The 19,577-nt window shown below is 39.3% G+C and overlaps 1 protein-coding gene across 1 annotated transcript; it reads left to right on the top strand.

Annotated features, from left to right (window-relative positions):
- The first annotated feature begins 939 nt into the window (after window positions 1–939).
- On the top strand, window positions 940–19,172 carry KIF11 (kinesin family member 11). Its single transcript, XM_080403585.1, has 22 exons — window positions 940–1,506; window positions 4,559–4,691; window positions 4,824–4,921; window positions 5,004–5,082; window positions 5,410–5,595; window positions 5,683–5,807; window positions 7,661–7,751; window positions 8,062–8,304; window positions 8,417–8,512; window positions 9,169–9,257; window positions 9,861–9,948; window positions 10,712–10,900; window positions 12,054–12,261; window positions 12,535–12,707; window positions 13,000–13,122; window positions 14,056–14,214; window positions 14,610–14,749; window positions 15,420–15,699; window positions 16,766–16,988; window positions 17,235–17,389; window positions 17,704–17,820; window positions 18,521–19,172. The coding sequence occupies exons 1-22, from the start codon at window positions 1,427–1,429 to the stop codon at window positions 18,644–18,646; spliced, it is 3,201 nt and encodes a 1,066-aa protein (XP_080259711.1). The 5' UTR covers window positions 940–1,426; the 3' UTR covers window positions 18,647–19,172.
- The last annotated feature ends 405 nt before the right edge of the window (window positions 19,173–19,577 follow it).

Raw genomic sequence — 19,577 nt, 5'->3', positions numbered from 1 at the left:
ACAACAAAGCATGCCAGACCAGGTAAATCTTCTCAAGCATCTGCTTCTTCCCCTCTACCCACAAGACCTGTTATCCTGTCATAGATCTCCACCTAGCAAAGCTTTTAATACTGTCTCAAAGGAAGCTCTTGCAGGGAAGCTACGGTGACATAAATTAAACTGCTAGTGAGAGGATGCAAACTTGCACTGGGTGAGTGGTTCACATGATCTAGTTTCAAAATAAAAGGATGGATGTAGTGCGCCCGCAGTGCTTTGTCCTGAGCCTTTAAGTATTTATTTTTGTTCTGACATTGGATTTTCCCACTAATTGAGCAGGCAATAGCAGCGTGTAAACATTTTGAAAGTTAGGTTTAGAATTCAGAGCGATGTTGATGAATTGTGCTGCAGCAGAAGGCACAGAGGGACCTGAGCAGAGCTCTGCAGGCAGGGCCAGCACAGCGCACAGCTGCGCTGGGCGAGAGAAATGGCCTGGCCCGGCAGTTCCGCTGCAAGGTGGCAAGCTGCAGTGGGAGACCAGCCGGGGGGACAGCAGGGTGCCCTGCTGGGAACGGCGGGCGCTGTGCCCGGCCCTGTAAATTAGGGATGCGATACGGGCAAAGCGACGCTTGCACTGCAGCGGGCACTGGCTAGGGGCGCTTCTCTCGTTTTGAATGCGACACGTAAAGAAAACGAACTAAGTGGAGAGCCCGGTGGGGATGGCGGAGCGGCTGGGCCAGGCGGCTTGGCCTGTGAGGGAGCGCACCCCGCGGATGGTGTGTATCCCGGAGGCACGTGAGATACCTGGGTGCCCCCCGCCCTGGGACGTGCCGCGGCAGCGGCGGCAGCAGAACCGCCGCGCGGCAGGGTGGGGCTCTGCAGCAGGTACAACGTCACAGCAGTGCGAGCTGCGCGCGCTCGGAGCGCTGGGCCTGAGGAGAGCGGGGGGGGGCGCCGTAACGCGAACGCGCCCCCTCGTCCTGGGCCGCGGGATCCGCCTTCCTCTGTCATACCCGCGACCCGCCCGGCCTAATTCGCTTTGTCGTGCTGCCTGCTGTGCCGTGAGACCCGCGCCGCGGCTGCCGGCGGGCGCTACCCTGCCCCGGGCGGCTGGGAAGCCCGCCACCGCCCGCCGCCCCCTCACACGGTCACGCGGTAGAGGCGGACCGCGCACTACAACCCCCAGCATGCAACGCGCTGACGGCGGGACGGCCAGGCCCGCGCGTCACCACGAGAATTTGAAAACCAGCCCCGTGGTGCCCCGCGGGCCCACGCTGATTGGCCGCGCCGGGGGGAGGTGCGTGGTTCAAACGCGGTGGCGGAGCGCGGGCCGCCGGCCGGAGCGTGGGAGTGTCTGAGGCGGGCGGGCTGTCCGAGCCGTCGGCGCGTCGCGGCCAGCGCTTCGCCCCTCTTCCCGCTCCAGCCGGCAGCTTGCGCGGCGAGGACCGCCATGGCCGCCCTTACCTCCCAGGGCGGCGGCGCTAAGAAGGAGGAGAAGGGCAAGAACATCCAGGTGGTGGTGCGGTGCAGGTAGGTGCTCTCACCCCCACCCCGCCACGGGCGAGCGTTAGCGGCTGGCCCGCAGCAGCGGCCTGCGGGGGTCCGGTGAGGTCCATTCTCGTAAACCGCTCTGGGACTTCGGTGTGAAGCGTTTGCTGCGCTGTTCTTCGGAGAGCCCGGCGTGCCCGGCGGGCCGCGGCCGCCGTGGTGCGGCAGGGGGCTGGCGGGGCGCCCCGCGGCTGTGGCGAGCGGGCGGCCGCCGCGCTGCTGCGAGCGGTGTCCGCGGCAGGGCCCGCTGTGCTGGGGGCGGCCAGCGGCGGGGCTCGGCGCTTCCGCAAGATCGGCGCTGCTACGAATGATCTCTTTGAGCTTAAAAAGGTGCAACTTCTTAACGTGATTTAGTGCACGCTTCGGTATGAAGCCGTGTAGGAAGGTTAAGAAGAGCTCGATGGCAGTTAGTGTGACTGATATTCAAGACACAAAAGAAGCCAAACTGAATTTTTATCTTCTACAAGTTTCTGTGGGAAGCTGCTACGATTTAAACGGCTAATGAAATTTTTGCTACACCCACTTTTTTATATCTTTCGTATAACTTCAGTGATGCAGACTCCCCGAATTCAGGTGAAAAGCTCTGGGGTTGGTCGATGAGATTAATTTCTTTTTTAGTATGATATGACAAATCTAATGTACCATAAAATTAGGTTATCTTTGTAATTTTGCAGTGACTTTAAAGACCTGCTCACTGATACTGGATCTTAACCGTTCTTAAAGTGTTGCTTGTTAAAACCATAATGCTGCTAATAGGTTAAGAATAATGTTCAAAATACCTTTGGAAGTTGGGTGTGTTTTTTGCGCTGGAACTGCAAATGTTGGCTTACATATTATTGTTAGTAATGATTTGCAATCATTATATCCTCACCCTTGGAAGTTTTACTTATACAGATGCACAATGAAAATAGAAATTAAAAGCTATTTTCTCTGATTTTTACAACACGATTAAAAAGCTGCTGAAACAAATGTGGGATTGGTGAAAGTGTTGATTTAAATAAATGCTTTTGCAAAAGAAGAATAACTATTGAAGCAATTGAGTCTGAAACACTGTTAAGAGCAATTATTTTCCTTTTCATCTGATGAGTCTCAATTGTTCTGGAATAGTTTCATTACCTATCTGTATATATATACTCAATATGACAGTAGCGTCAAGACTGTCTGTGGTGTAGTGTTTTGCTTTTGTTGCAACTCATAAACTAAGTCCTATGTCAAGATTTAGTCTATAACTCCTAAAAACTTTATGGCTGACCCTTGCTCTTGCCTCTTATACAATTGTTCTTTTTCAGTAGAGTTTTGGTGTGTTTGAACTTGTAAATGTGCTTTCCACCTCTCCTTTTTCTTCTGCATCAGTCAGGTTGTCCTTATCTTACAGGTAGGTAGGTAGATGTAATCGTATTAATTTGTTTCCAGATTTGCTTCCAAAACCTGATGTGTCTGAGCATACCAAAAATCTTAAGCAACACATTTACTATGCTTTGATAAAACATTAATTTGCAAACCCAAAATGCACGCATTGGCATTGTTAATATGCTTCATACCTAAGGGGATGAACCTGTAATCAACATGTCACCATGGCATACCAGTTTGCTGCTTGTCTGGTGGCGGATGGCAATGATCTGCATGTGTGCTGCAGCCTAGCCGAGTTGTTCCCTTTAATTGTGGTTATGGGTGGGCTATCGTACCGTAAGGCTCCTGCTTTTGACGGGTTCACTGTTAGATAATTACAGAGGAGAATATATTCATCGTTCAGCCTCCTACTATTTTAAAAGTCACAAACCTGAAGCTGTGACTTGCCTCTGTGAATAAAATTTTACTGATCGTCTGTTGTCACCAGTCAGTCTTGCACTAAAGTGGTGCACTTGCACCTAGTGGTCTGTTTAGAATCTAAGACTTCAGCCTCAGTGCTAAGTTGAGGAAGAAATGTTAGCCACAAGAGTCAGGGCACTCAACATGCCATGCGCTTGTGGTATAGTTTTTGTTAATATTTTTACATTCTAATTTAAAGAGACAGCATCTGAAATGTCTCTACTGTCGAAATATTTTAAAGATTACTAAGCTTGTAGAAAGTTGTGTTTTCAAGTTGACGCTTCAGGTCTACTATACAGGTAGCATAGACGTTCAGTGCAGTAGCACTACTAAATGAGTAATAAAGTAGCTTTTCATACTTAGTTTTCAGCCCATGGTCTTCTCCATGATTTTTTTTTTTGAGAAATTGTCACAAAGGCCCCTTCAAGGAAAACGGTGTGCACCAGGTTTAAGTTAACTTAGTGATGAAACAAAATGCTCACCACCAAGTTTCTAACCTTTTATTACATGTCTATTAAACTTTACTTAAAACTTGGAGTAAAAAGGTACATGGACTTTTTTCCCCCCAAAACCTGATGTTTTTCTGTCTTATTAAATTCTACTAATAATTCACAAATTCTAATCAAATGCATCAGCATTATAAAAGTTCTGGTATTGCAGTCTACTGTGCTGCTATTAGTAGGGTCTGTTAGTATTTCTGGTGCCTTAGAGTCTTGTCATAAGTGTGAGGCAGGCATTGCTTCTGTAAATGAAAAATAAAAAAGGAAATTTTTAAAGTTAGTTTGTTTCATTCACTATTGCCTTAACTTTCATGTATAAGTGTTTCCTTTTTTGAAAGCTCTTATTTATACAACTGTTTGGTATGTTTAATCTTCTACTGCCCTGCAACTGAAAATTTTCTAATGCAAGTTAGCTATGCACTTGTCTAAATGATCCTAAAAGTGTTTATGGATTTGTTAAAAAATACATACGTAGACAAACTAAAAGCTATAGATATTTGAGTTGTTCCACAGTGGGTGGAAGGAGAAAAAAGGTCTGGGAACTGCCAAATTGCAGCAGTTTTTCCTTAAACAACTATGAAACAAATTAAGTTAAAACCTTTGTATTCCTTTCACTCAGTTACGCTATTCTGGGTCTTTAAACTTGAGTGGTATTACTGCTGTGTCAGTTTATTTTCTTCTTAGCAATGATATCAATCTGATATTCTTAACTCCTGTCTTTTTAGGCCTTTTAATATCTTGGAACGTAAAACAGGCTCCTATGCTGTTGTAGACTGTGATCAAGCAAGAAAGGAAGTTAGTGTCCGCACTGGAGGAGTAACAGATAAGACATCAAGAAAGACTTACACATTTGATATGGTAACTGCTTGTCAAGTTGGGGATTTCTAGAAACAAGCTAGTATATTTCTCTAATATGGTCTGATTACTGTACTGTGTGATGCTATACATTACTGTGTGTATAAACAGAATGTGTTGGTTTTGCCTCAACAGGTTTTTGGAGCTCAGGCAAAGCAGATCGATGTATATCGGAGTGTTGTGTGTCCCATTTTGGATGAAGTGATTATGGGCTACAACTGTACAGTGTTTGCGTAAGTAAGCCAATAATTATTATTAGGAAACTTTATTTAAAACTTAGCTTCTTGTTTATGTTTTAATTTTTTATTCTCACAGTTACGGCCAAACGGGTACTGGTAAGACCTTCACAATGGAAGGGGAGCGGTCACCCAATGAGGAATATACTTGGGAAGAGGTATATTTTCACTCCTGAAATTTCTGTTGTCTGTGCTGTAGTTTGAAGTTAGAATTTGCAGAATGCTAAAGAAAACCTAAAGTTGATGCCTTTCAAATCCTGAAGCTGTCTTTCCTTAAATGTTTGTAAATTAACAGATGGTCTCATACATTTATATGAAAATCAAAACTTTTGATCTTTAACGGAAGTCTTGGCAATCCTTAATAAGGAATGTGATCTTTGTGCAAAGTATTCTTGCTTATATCAGACTATTTAGCTGAAATGCCAGCCCATATCTGCACATCTTTCAGTACATTTGTGTATTAAATATTTCACTTTAATTTATAGGATCCACTAGCAGGTATAATACCCCGTACATTGCATCAAATATTTGAAAAGCTCACAGAAAATGGTACCGAATTTTCAGTGAAAGTCTCTCTTTTGGAAATCTATAACGAGGAGCTTTTTGATCTCCTGAATCCTAGTCCTGATATTGGAGAAAGACTGCAGATGTTTGATGACCCTCGAAACAAGGTTAGTGCTGTCTTCCAAAACTTGTTATCTTAAAGGTTTTCAGGATTTTTGAGAGATGTATAACAAGAATGCATTATTTTCCGACAGAGGGGTGTAATTATTAAAGGCTTGGAAGAAATAACTGTACACAACAAGAACGAAGTCTACAAAATCCTGGAAAGGGGTGCAGCAAAAAGAACAACTGCAGCTACTTACATGAATGCATATTCCAGGTACAGATCTTCCCCATTTCAGAAACTGTTCCTGTTTTATTAAACAGGATCTTACTGAAGAAGTAAAAGACATTGAAGCTAGTACAAACCTGGCACGATCTTGAGATTGTATATCACAGTTCAGATTGCCAAATTTGGGTTAAAAAGCCATAGATAGAACTTCTTTTGTATCAGATACCATGAGAAGGTTCTAATAGGTGTATGAAGGGGCGTTATAAAATCTGAATGTTTGTCATCTTAAAAATGGGCACGCTGTTTCTCTCTGCGTGATTTTTTACATAAGCCTATAAGCTACCTCTCTTGTTTGGAGTTGACATGCTTCGTTATGAATATATCCTGTTAAGATGCAGCGGAACAGTAGTTGGAACAGTAGGTCTGGCATTCCACCTAACTCTAGCTGAGATATAAGTAGTAGAATGTTCTAAATCTGGCATCTAGAATATTGAAATTTATTTATAACTTTAAGAAGTTAACTTTTTCAAAGCTTTCTGTGCCTGTGGACACAAAAGACAGAATTGTGACAGATAGACGACTGAAATACATTTTATGTACAAGCACGGAATAAATATTCTCTGCAGTACATACTGTACATCTTCAAAAAGAAAGCTGTAGTTCTTTCAAGTGGGAAGAAGCTTAGCTGCTATACCTGTATTGGAGAGGCAGGTTATCTTTGTTTTAGCTTTTACGGGTGGTTGGGTATTTTTGTCAATCCTGTTTTTTAAATGAGACTCTTTTACACCAAGTTTTTAAGTATTTTTTCCTCACCAGCAGTGGAAAATGGTGTGTTGAAATTTCAAAATACTGCTAAGATCTGTATTTACAGGTCAACACAAGGCCCTCTTTTTCAAAGCCCAGATTCTGAAAACTTGCAAGCTAGATTATGGAAAGTGGAGATAAGGTTGAGCGAGTTTTTTGTGTGGCAATGCAGGCTACTTCATATGACTGCAGCTGGTATGCAGAATCTAATAGACACATCGTGGTCACAAACCTCATTGTTTATTACTGATTTCTCATTATTGAACTGCAGGTGTGCTGTCTATGTCACCATGAACAAGTAATGATCCAGTGGTACAATAAGCAAGGAATACCCTGCCCAGTCATATTTTAAATTAAAGATAATACTGAGCACATCTGTCTACCGGTGCAAGGGAATGGCTATTTGGCTACCACAGATTAGAACACAGAACAAATTTCATCTCGAATTGCAGGGAATTTAGAGAATTCATTCTACCCAAACTTGTTTTACACATGGTCAGACTGGTATAATTTGACATCTCTGGTTTTCTATATATGTCAGCTTCCTGTTGTAAAAGCTTATTAAAAGGAAGAAGCTCAAGCTAAAATCTTAAACTGTACTACTGTTTTGAATGAAAACTGAATTGAACTTTTAAATTTTTAATACAGGATTTTGCTACTTGCTGATTTTCTTAGCCTGAACAAAGAAAACTATATTTCTTAATCTCACATTCTGTAAAACTGTTCTTAGTGTGTTGGCTAAAAACAAACAAACAAAAAAATCTACAAGACAGTTTTCTTGCCATGTCTGTGAGTTGAGAACACACAATTGTAAACAGAACCAGAATGTTTCTCTTGGTTTTGCTGGAAATAAGATAAAATTTACCAGGCTCGAATGAGGTAAACATCCAGTTGCTGCATCACTGCTTTTAAGTACCATATTCACAAAAATATACTTGGTAGAGTAACTTTGTGTATTGAAAATATATAAGTCCCAATTAATGAGCCAAATATATTCCCTAAAAAGAGCATGGATACTGAACTTGCAGCAGTGTCATGTAGCAAGCAGATCATTTGAGTTTAATGGGATATCTGCCTGAAAATGAATTCTTTTATAGCCGTTCCCACTCTGTGTTTTCGATTACCATCCATATGAAAGAAACAACAGTAGATGGAGAAGAGCTTGTTAAAATTGGAAAGCTAAACTTGGTAAGTATTTGAACTAAACATTATTGATTACATTCTTAAAGTAATGAACTAGAATAATCTGACATCATTCTTTTGAGAATCTAAGGTGGGGGGTTTTTTCCCCAATAAGGGAAAAAAATTACTGGTTTTCATAAAGTGGTACGAACTGTATTTGTCACTGTGAAAAGTATCAGTCCTATTTGTCACGCCAGTGTCTCCTGAACAGCTCATAAGCTAGTTCATGTATGTGTGTTGCGTTCTGGAACACTATGGGGCAAGCATTCTTCAGGGTGACTTGAGACAGAAGCATGTCCTTTCTCTTGTCTTTCAGGTTGATCTTGCAGGAAGTGAAAACATTGGTCGATCTGGGGCAGTTGATAAAAGAGCTCGTGAAGCTGGAAATATCAACCAGTCTCTCCTGACACTAGGAAGAGTTATTACTGCTCTAGTAGAAAGAGCCCCACATATTCCATACAGGGAATCTAAACTCACAAGAATCCTTCAAGACTCTCTTGGAGGACGAACAAAAACATCAATAATTGCCACAGTTTCTCCTGCATCTGTAAATCTTGAGGTAAATTTAAGTCTGAAAATCTATTCCTAAAATAGATACTGTATTTTGCTACTGATACGAAAATATGAGTTAACTCCTCATCTTGACCTAGTATTACAACTATTTATCACAGGAAACACTGAGTACACTGGAATATGCCCACAGAGCAAAGAACATAATGAACAAGCCTGAAGTTAATCAGAAGCTAACAAAAAAAGCTCTTATTAAGGTAAGCTATTTTAATTTATGTTACGAGTTAAGTTTGATTCTGTTAACATAGTTTGTGTATACAGAAATTAGAAAGTTGTGGAGAAGCTATAACTAGTAGCAGGGCTGTTCAGAGGCGATTTTAATCACTGAACTGATGCTTTCATGTACTCTACTGGTTCAGCATTAGTCATTTTGCAAATACTGAAACTGTTGTTAAGACTAAAGGTGGGTAGAGAGGGCTTTTGCTACTTGCTATGACTGTGTATGGATTACCCGTTTACAATTTCATGGAGAGCCACTAAATTACACTGGTTATTTTTTCTGGACTTGCTGTGTCAGCAGGTTTGTTCCCTAGAAAGTGCCTGAATTAAAGTGAACTTGTCAGTAAGTATGAAGAGCCACCATAAAGTAGCTGACTGCTACTAAAGAAGCTGTGATTCCCTTTATAAGTGGTTACCAAATACAATTCAAATGGGAGGTTTCAATGCTCTACATATATCCAATGGTATGATTTTTAAATGGTGATACACTGGTTTGGAACAGAAATGAAGCGCTTTGCTTCTGTGCCTATGCAAAACTTCCATAGAGCCCTACCTTTATGAAGTATCTGTTAAGCTAAATCTTGAAAGCAGAGTAGAAGTTTTCAGGTTTACATGCGATTGTTTCTTTATGCAGGAATATACTGAAGAGATTGAGCGCCTGAAGCGAGACCTTGCTGCTGCACGAGAAAAAAATGGAGTCTATATTTCCCTTGAAAATTATGAGTATGTCTTCAAAATTTCTATAACATGTGTTGCGTTAAAGGGAGATGGAGTAATCTAGCAGGAAATAACACCACCGCCCTCCGCCTTCCAGCTCTCCTCACCAAGGAGACTAGCAGCAAATCTCAGATACTGGTACCTATACTTATGCAGAAATGCTTTCAGATCTGTTTTCACACCAGAAAATTGAAAATAGCCAGGAGAATTTAACTAACTGGTTGACTTGTTCTTTAGAAATTAATTATTACACAGATAGAAACCTCAAGAGTAGGTTTGTACTGAGGATTTTATTTATTTGTGGAACTTAGTATAAGCATAGCTGCGAGGCAAATTTACACCATGCAGCCTTTCTTTCAGTGGAAGTGCATGTAGGAGAGCAAACTTGATACAGTTTACCTCACTTTGTAAGAGGGCTAGTTGACACAGAAAGTTTACAATGTAAAATTGTCTCATATCCTTTCTGCATTAAGTGAAAACTACATGCATTTCATACAGAAGTTAGCAATGCTTATTTTTCAAAATTACTAAATACATAGTATAAAAAAACAGTTAATCTTGAAATCAGCTCTTACTTGACTAATTCATTTTTTTTAATCCTTGCTTGAGAGCCCTTAATGGAAAACTGACAGTTCAGGAAGAACAAATTGCAGAGTATATAGACAAAATCAGCATCATGGAGGAAGAAGTGAAAAGAGTAAGTGACATTTCTCAACTGTGGCTTAAATAAAAAAAAAAAAAAAAAAAAAGAAAGAAATCTTTGGGAGAGGAAAAAAAGTTTGAGCAAAGAACACTCTGAAGATTCTTGGTTAAGTTACCCAATTAATCAGGAGTGGAAGCTTCCTAATCCTTGAAATAAGGAAGTTGAAATATCACATATAAAGTTGCAGGATGCAATACTTACTTTTTAAAACTGTTTTAATATCTACCACTTTAATTTGCTTTGCCGGGTTTTCTGCAAAAATCTGCTTGTAAAGTAGTATCATCTCAGTTGACAGATTTCTGTTTAGGAGCAGAGAACGAGGGGAGAGAGGAGGTGATGAACTCCCTTAACAAACTATATGGAAAATGGGAGCTTCCTCTTTAAAAGAAATGCAGATATTAATCTGCTGGAATATGTAACTACTCTGTAATCAGCTTTACTGACTCTCTTCATTTTATCTGCTTAGGTTTGTTTAGTGGGATTTTTCTTGTGCTATAGCAATTGTTTGGTCTTGTGGTTTGAGTGGGGAAGCAAGGAATTATGACAGTGAAAGTGGTGTTAGTTGTATTTTCAGTGAATATAAAGACTACACAAATCTATAGTCTATTTCTAAGACCTCTGAGCCTAATACCTGAAACTACTTTGCTAGATAACAGTTTGTCTTCTGGTATTGTGGCATGATTTGAGAGATGTGAAGTGGGAATGTTGGACTTATAAGAAGTAATGTTGCCCTATTAATGTTTGTCTTCCCTTTAAGATCACTGAACTTTTTGCAGTTAATAAAAATGAACTTGAACAGTGTAAAAAAGATCTGCAAATCAAGGAGAAAGAACTGGAAGAAACACAAAAAGATCTGCAAGAAACCAAGGTTCATCTGGCTGAAGAAGAATATGTGGTTTCAGTCTTGGAGAAAACTGAACAAAAACTCCATGGCACAGCCAGCAAGGTTGTCACAGTTCTTGCACCTAACTGTAACAGTAGCTTTCCATGTTTAGGAGTTTCATAGGCTGTTCCAGGACATCGTTGCTGATAAAGCATGATGCGAGTGTGACAAAACCCGAATTTAAGATGGAACGCTAAAATTAATGTGCTTTTATAAGTTACATTATGATGAAAAACTACTTACGGTTGCAGGACTTTGTGGTAATATTGACTGACAGTTGACTGCTAAATGTGCTTATTGGTCTGGAGCTACCTTTCCTTCAGGCCAGCTTGTCCTGAGAGTTCCAGTGCTTTGCACTATCTATTGTCATGAGTTGTTTTGCAAAATAAGTAATTTTCTTTACTAGAAAATTATGGCTGGCCCTACAAAAGATTAAGTTGTATATAAGTGAGGTGGAAAAATAGCAAAAAGCTTTGCAGAGATATGTGCAGCAGTTTACGCTCACTGAGTGAATAATGGCAACTGTTGCCCTGTCACCTCTATATTTTAAGGTATGTTTTTGATGTGTTCATAAATTGGTCATAATTATGGAAACAGACTTTATATGGGAGAAAACGTCCTGCTGTATAAACTGCAAAGTGATGAAACTTGTATCTTTAGTCAACATGAATATTTCTTTCTATTCAGATTCCTGTAAGTTTAGGAGGGGATGCCTAGTTTTGTGCACGTGGGTTGTGAAGTGTTTGTGTGAGAGAGATGGGTACAGAAATTATTTACGCTGACTAGAGCACAAAGAATACACTATGTTTGATTTCTGAATTGTCACAGAACTAGTACTGGAAACTTCTTACTTGAGTGCTAGTAAAGAATATATTTATTGTCAAATCTTTTAGAAAAAGTTGAAGTGGCCAGGAATTTTTCCAGTTAATATTCTGTGATAAATGCTATCTTCATTCCTTAAATACTGAGGGTGTCCTTTATCAGTGCTTTAATTTCAAAGTCAGAACAAATGGTCTCTAGCAGGTAACTTTTTGCTATGTTCTAGGACTATAAATGACATAACACCAGGATTAAGAACAATTGTGATTTGATGATGTAAGGGGAAATACCCTTATATAAGATAACTTATCCTTTAACTCAAAACTACAGTTGCTTTTCTTTAATATATATGCAATTTCTTGTTTAAAGACTGATTAAAATTTTTTAAAAATTGTAGCTACTTAGTACGGTTGAAGAAACTACAAAAGATGTATCTGGTCTCCATGCGAAACTGGACCGTAAGATGGCTGTTGATCAACACAATGCTGTTGTCCAAAATACATTTGCAGGCCAAATGAATGCTTTGTTCAACAAAATACAAGACTCGGTTAGTGAAAACAGTTTGAAGCAGCACCAGTTCTTGACATCTTACACAAATTTTATAGGTAAGTGCAATACCTGTATCAGTATGTCACCCTGAATTTCTGCAACAGTAGTACCAAAGACCATTTACTAAAACACATCTGGTTTAGTAAGTGGAAGAGGCTTTATTTTAAGCAATGCAATGGTGATAGTTGTACCAGTAATAATGTATCTGGGATGATCAACAGCTTTCCTGTGCTGTTACGGGCAATAAGGTGATGAGCAATAAAACGAGTTCCTATTTTACAGTGGAAGTTTTAAAAAAAATTTGTAACGCTTCTCCATTTCTTTCATAGGTGACCTCCTGTGTACCAGTTCTTCAGCAGCTAATATTCTTGCCTCAGTTGTATCAGAATCTTTTGCCTCTATTAAAGAACTGGCATCTACTGAAGTTTCTCACATGTCTGAAAAAATAACACAACATGAGAATCTGTCACTTGATTGTAAAGCCGAACTGCTGAGATTAATTGTTAGTAAATTTACATACTCTTATGTTACTTAAATATATGAAGCTGCTCTCGATCAAAAGGGGATCTGCATATATTGAATAGTTTTTTCTATATACTCAACCTGTCTCTGCTTCAGTACTTGGCCATGATTATGTCCCTCCCCGCTTCCCCTCCCCCGTCACCACCACAAGCTGTAATGTACTACATAGCAAATACTGTCATAGAAGAGTGTATGGATAGCTTCTTACAAATGTAGATGAAGGAACAGTCATAACCTGTTTTGCTTTTTTTTTTTTTTATCACTGTTCCTAGGAGGAACATACATCTGGATTAACAGGAGCATTAAGTAGCTTGACACCAATGGTAGAATTTGTCTTAGGACTAAACTGTCAGTTTCAGAGTAACATGAAGAAATACTCTGCTGTGGCTGATAAGGTAATGCGCGCAACTTGTCTCTTACCTTTTGCTCTTCTACTTTATTTAATTTACTGATAACCCTTTGGTGGTTTTTCTGCAGTGTCAGTGTTTCCACTTCTGGTCTGGCTTTTTGCCCTTTATTCTGTCCCATGAGTTCTACCTTTTAGCTCTTTCTTTCAGACTTCTTTTCTACTTCTGTGTGTGGTATATTTGGCTGTTTCCTATATGCATAACAGCTCACCTGAATGCCACAGAAGAATGGCAAAATGTGAATGCTTAAAGCTATATGTAACAAATATTTCCTAATATCCTTAATATGGTCTCTCCTGTATTTTAAAAACCTCAAGTAACCAAGTTATCTAAGTCTTATTATTCCCAATTTCTCCTTCTGTCATACCAAACTTTTCTCAGTCTCTAAGTCCTTTGCTTCAATTTTTAGTTCTAGTCTATCTCATGGTGTTAATGTAGAACTGCAGCCTCTTTCTTTCGTTCTATTTTTTTTTTCTATTTTGTCAAAAGCAAATCTTTGTTCCTGATTACCTGTTGCTCTGACTGAAAAATTTCCCCCTTCTGTCAGTTACAACTCAGGTGAAATCAACTCCCCTTGACTAGAGGCTTTTTATTGGATTTCAGACTTAGAAATCAAATAGTCCATGGCTTACCAGCTCTCACTTCTTGCTTTTGTCTTAACCAAGTATCTTGTTTGTATCTTCCTATTTGTCTACCTCACATGCCAAATTTTGTGTTTGGAAAAGCCCATGCCAAATTCCAGTCTGTAATTTCAGATTACTTGTAAGTGTTATTTTCCACCTTTTGTGCACAGTGCTTTATTAGTGCCTTTTGAAAATTTCCTTGGGCTAGAGTTTGTTTCTATATAAATTATGTAAGGCAAAAGTATCTGTTTCTTACAGAGAGACAAATCTCTAACTTTAAATAAAACTTTTTTCGAAGATGGAGGGCCATAAAAAGGAAATGGATACCTTTTTTGGAGATCTTTCTCTCACTCTGAAAAAATTACGGGAAGAAACAGCAAATGTTTTTGCTCAGCTTCAGAATGATTGCGAGAATCTAAAAGAAGAAGTGGAAATGACGAGGTTGGCACATACAAAGGTATCCTTAGAGTAAGAAGAAATCCTAACACCAAGTGCGATTGCTTGCTTTGATATAATCTCTTTGTAGCAGTGAACAGTTGTACTTGCTTCAGAAGAAACGTTAGGACAGTAACTTGATGCTAATTCTTTTCAGCCTTTGTTGGGCTGCTTTAAGAAGCTTATGTGAAGAAGATAACAAAAAATTACCCTTGCTCTATGCATGTCCGGTGTATACGCATTTACATATATCTCAAAAAGCAAAGTGTCTATAGCTTCTCTACATGAGTTGTACCTTCAGCATTAGAATGACAAAGCTTTTTTATTTGCTGCATTTTTAATAAGGCATTCAAGTACCCTTTACGAACATTAATAAGTACAGAATAACAGTGGAATGTATGATGCTTTTCTTAATAGAGCGTAGCTGAATTGATGTCCTCGCTGCAAAGCCAGCTCAACCGGTTTGCTCAGGAGACTCAGGAGAACTTAACTAATGTATTAGCAAAAAATGGAACCTTGAAGACCACCATCACTGCTGTGCAAGAAAATGTTCACCTGTAAGGAGCAGATTACTTTTGGTGTATACTGATTGAAGATAAAACTATGTATGAAGAGGATTGCAAAATTAGATGCTCTTCATATTTATATGCTTATAAAGTCTTCTGGAAAAGAGCTGTATGTTAAAGCTGAGTTCCACCACAGAATGTAGATCATAGTTCATCTTTTCCCAGATAAAAGGCAGCTCTACAAGGCTTTTCCTCAAACTTGTCTCTTGAGCGTATTGCAGATAAGAGACCATAGTTTGGGGATCAATATGCTGACAAATGGCCCTCAGTGTGGCTGGGCTTCAGAACTTCATACTATAAAGCCTTAGCTTGAAGTATAGTAGTATATCTATTGCAGCATGCTTCATTCAGTTGCAGACTAAGGTCTTGCCAAAGTCAGTTTTTAGTTTGTGGTGGCTGGGGGGGGGGGGGGGGGGGGGGGGCGGGGCGGGTTCTGGGTGTTTGGTTTTTTGTTTGGTGTTGGGGTTTTTTAGGGCATTTAATAAACCTAATGCTTGGAGTGCTGCAACTTGTAAATTTACTAAATAGAGCAACAACATTATGATTAACTGATTGGATAAATTGCACTACTTCACTGGCTTTGGTCTAAATATTTCTAAATGTAAAACGTGTTAGAATTCACCTTTCAAAATCTCTGAACTGTTACAATATATTGTTGCAGGAAAACTACAGACCTAGTCAGCAGTACAACTTCCAATCACAGCAAATTCATTGCATCTCTGGATAATTTCTCTCAAGAGCTCAGGATCATAAATGCTGAAAACAAGATGATGCTGGGAGAATCCACTGACCACTGTCAACAACTTCTCGTCAATCTCAAAAATGTGTCTCAGGATAATGTTAAGCGGCATGAATTTGCAGCTGCTCAGATAGTTGACCTTACCAGTCAGCAGCTATTGTCCTTCAATGACCAGAAACAGCAATTGCAGTGTTTGCAGAAGGTACCTATAGTCATTGGTAGTTTAATACAACATTCTGACACCAACTTCTACAGTATAATTTGTAGGGGGAAAGAGTTCTTATTTATAGTCAGAACAAAATTGTGGTTTCTTTCAGTCACAGCAGACTCAAGTTACTCAGCTTAAATAGATGCAGAGTAATTCCAGAGCTTAATTTAAGAGGAAGACTTTGAACTTAGTGCAAGTAACTTCAAAAAATGGTGTCTTCATTAATCCCGTGTAACTAACTTCTATTTGTAGTTTGGGCTTTTTATATCTTTTTAGTAGTATATAACTCTAGCTAGTTATTATATATTTACCCTACCAGTAATGTCCCTGGGAGACTTGCACAGTGATCAAATACGGACTATATTCTGGAGGATGCAAATGACTTTATTGGTCAGATGGAGTAACGTTATGTGAGAAAGCATTTTTTTTTAAGATATCTACTAGTTCTGGCCTCTTACTTGAGAATTTCTTTTCTCTGATTTTTTTTTTAAAATTTCCATCACAAAGTTCGCTTCCTGCCCTTGTTGTTTTATTCTAACAGGTAATGAAATGGGAAAATCCAACGTTTTGTTGACTCTCAGAAAGAAAAACTTAACTGTTAAAAGCATTTGCAGTCTCAAGACGTCCCTGTATCTGTTATACCTACTGAACACTTAACGAGTTTCATTCCAGTGGGAATGGCTAAAAATACATGTTTCCCTTCTTTTCGCCTACAAATGCACAAAGCTTCTAGTGCTTGTAGAATTTTCACTTTCACTTGAATATCCTAATTCTGTGCAGGGTTGTGCATTGAAGCATGAGGAGTCTGATCTGAACCAGATGGCATCATCTTTGAGTAGCTTTCTAAAATGATCATACTTTCTAAGAAACTGACTCCCTTATGAAGATAGTTCTCGAAATGAGAGTGTAAAACTGGCACTGAAACTTCTCAATTTGAGGTCTCAGTTGTTTCGTTTCAGGTCATGTCACTAATCATGCACCACATCTTAGAAAAGAGGCCATAACTTTACCTTTCCTGTTAACTTGGTGGTTTTAGTTGGGTTTTTTGTTTTGTTTTCAGAAAAATGAAGAAAGCTGCGATAAAGCAATAGCTGAAGTTGCTCACCATATTGGTAGACAAAGGGCTGCTGAAGAGAAGGTACTAAATGGCCTTCTTGATCAGATAAAGGTTGATCAGGAGATACTTCTGGAGCAGAAGCTGGCACTTAATGAGGAAGCACAGCATGGACTGACTCAGGTTAATGGTTTCCTGCAAGAAGATCTTAAAGTGGATATTCCAACAGGTATTTAAAGTTAGGTTAGAGACAGAATGGTCTTAAGAATTCTGCAACTCAGATTGATTTCTGTAAGTGAAGTTAATGGAGACATAACTAGCAGCCTTACACCTTTTTTAAGATGCATGCAAAGAATAATGACTACACAAAGCATGAGTTCTGTATTGAGTTAACATAAAATTGAGGATCTGTAACTAAAGTAAATACTGAAATTGTTTTATAGTGGCTTTCATTAGTGTACAATCTTTGTTAAAGGGACAACTCCACAGAGAAGAGACTACTTCTACCCAGTCACACTTGTGAGGACAGAACCCCGGGAACTTCTACTGGAGCAATTGAGGCAAAAGCAACCAAAGCTTGATGCTGTGCTAAACAGTGAGACAGGGAAGGTGGAGGATAATGCAGATCAGGTATGTGTATGATGGCAAATGAGGCTCTTCAATGAAGACCTCACATTTTTAGGAGTTTTTTCATGCTATTGTGGAAATTTGACTAGAAACTCAGAGCTGTTGCAGCTGTTGTGTTTTACAGGGTACTTTGAGTCATGTGTGATGAGCAAAAACAGTATCTTGAAAAAGAAGACAAGACATTAATAATTTAGAGGATTTAATTTCCATTTTTCAGAAATGGAAGTGCCATGTCTCTTACAGATCTGATCATGCTTAGTACATTCACCTAGGATTTTCAGACATTAAACAAATTTTTCTGAAAACTTCTGTTTTAGGACATGTTGGAAGAGGAGGGAGGATTGCAGAATTCCAGTGAAAGCCTTGCTAGTGACAAATCCTTAGTGGATACAGACATATGCTGCCACGTAAATGGTGGCATTCCCTTTTTTCAGGTAACTTCCCCAGATATTTCAAACAACTGTGTATTTAAGAGTGAAGGAAAATTATTATTCCATAATAGTGCTGTAGTCTGAAGTCACTTACTATCATTTGGTGTAGCCTCACAACTTCTTTAAATCCTGCAGAATATGCTTTGTTAAACTTGAGCTAAAATAGCATCAGATTCTGATAAGTTAACAGCAGATAAAATAATACAAGTTTCTGACAAGCAGGACAGACAGTAGAAAACTCCTCGGCAAATAATCCTGCATGAAACAAATTGTCATAACTTAGTAGACATAAACACAATAGAAAAGTTGAATTTCTGTCTAGCATATCTTCCTAGAGGCCAGACAGAAATACTAGCGTTCTTGATTCTTCACTGTTGTCGTTGTTTGGTTGGTTTTTTGTTCCTTCCTTTTGACCCTCTTGCTCTACCGATGTATCAGTGCAAACCCCTGGTAATTAGGCTTGGGTTTGGCTTGGGGGGAGGTGATGTATTGGTGTATTTACTTACCATGGATCCTTTAAAAGTAGCTGTTGAACTCCTAGATGCCTGAAATAAATCTCTTCAGTGAATGCAATGTTAGGAACCTTTTTCAGAAGTGCTACCACCTTTTTTTCTCAAAACATTACATACTGCATTGTACATAAGCAAGTAGTATTTAATTTCTTTGCATTCTCTTAACACTGAGCATTTTCTTTAAATCCCAGCACAAAAGGAGTCACAAAAAGGATAAAGAGAACAAATCTGCAGCTACTGTGGAGAAGAACAAAATAGAGGATACAATGGAACAGTTTCTTGCCAAATCTAAGCTTCCTTTGAGATCACTGAACTGAGATATATCCACTGCAGATCCCTGTTTTGAAATACTTATGTCTGCTTGTCTACTGAGCCATAATTCCTTTGTTATTCTCTCTCTGTATATAGTGATATATTGTTGCAAGGTTGGATCAAAAGATTGTTCTGCCAGTTGTCCTGCCTTTGTCCCATTTTTAGATGCTGTAGCTTGCAAAGTATTAAGAGGCTTTAAAAAAAAAAAAAAAACAACGACAAATCTGCAGATTTTGGTGCTCTGTTAAATACTTTTATGTTGTCAAGTAAGAGATCCTTTTCTGTTTCTAGATTTAAAACAGCAGAAAGAGATGTGGGAAAATGCGTTGTCAGCATTACCAGCTACCTTTTTTTTTTATTAACTGTAAAAAGCGTTCTGATTTTGTACCTGCTTTTTAGCCTTATTCCTGTTTTAATGAATTGGATAGCTGCCTTTTGACTGGGATACTTCAAATAAATCATTGATGCATGGAAAACAAATGTATAAGCACCTCCCTCAGAGTAAAACAAGTTTATGTGACTTTCACCTTACATTACTACGTTTAATTTAGCTAAAGCATTAGCGGCTATGTCCTAAGTCTTGTGCTGTAGAAAAGGATGGTTCCCTCCCTTGTTTAATAATAGACAATAGCTTTCTTTTGGTGCCCCTTTAGTATAGGAAAGCTAATATCACTGCTGGGGTTTAGGTGGTTTTGTTTTTGAACCCCACTGTTCTTATCTTCCTCTTAACCCTGCTGTTGTGATGTGTTGGCTTGGATATGATGTCAACCACAGTTTGTGTGTTGTAAACTGGCAGCATTTTTTCTAAGATGTAGATGCTTAACATGTAACCAAGTTTGCCTGTGTTAAAATGCAGCTCCTACGTTGTATAATAACAGTGAATTTCCAGCAATTGGACAGTAGCATTGACCAGCTGCACTTTTCATGCTGCTTACC

This window comes from Falco punctatus (genome assembly GCF_963210335.1).
Source record: "Falco punctatus genome assembly, chromosome: 9".
Taxonomy (NCBI): Eukaryota; Metazoa; Chordata; class Aves; order Falconiformes; family Falconidae; genus Falco; species Falco punctatus.
The sequence above is the reverse complement of the archived record's forward strand: the minus strand, read 5'-3'. Positions and strand labels throughout refer to the sequence as shown.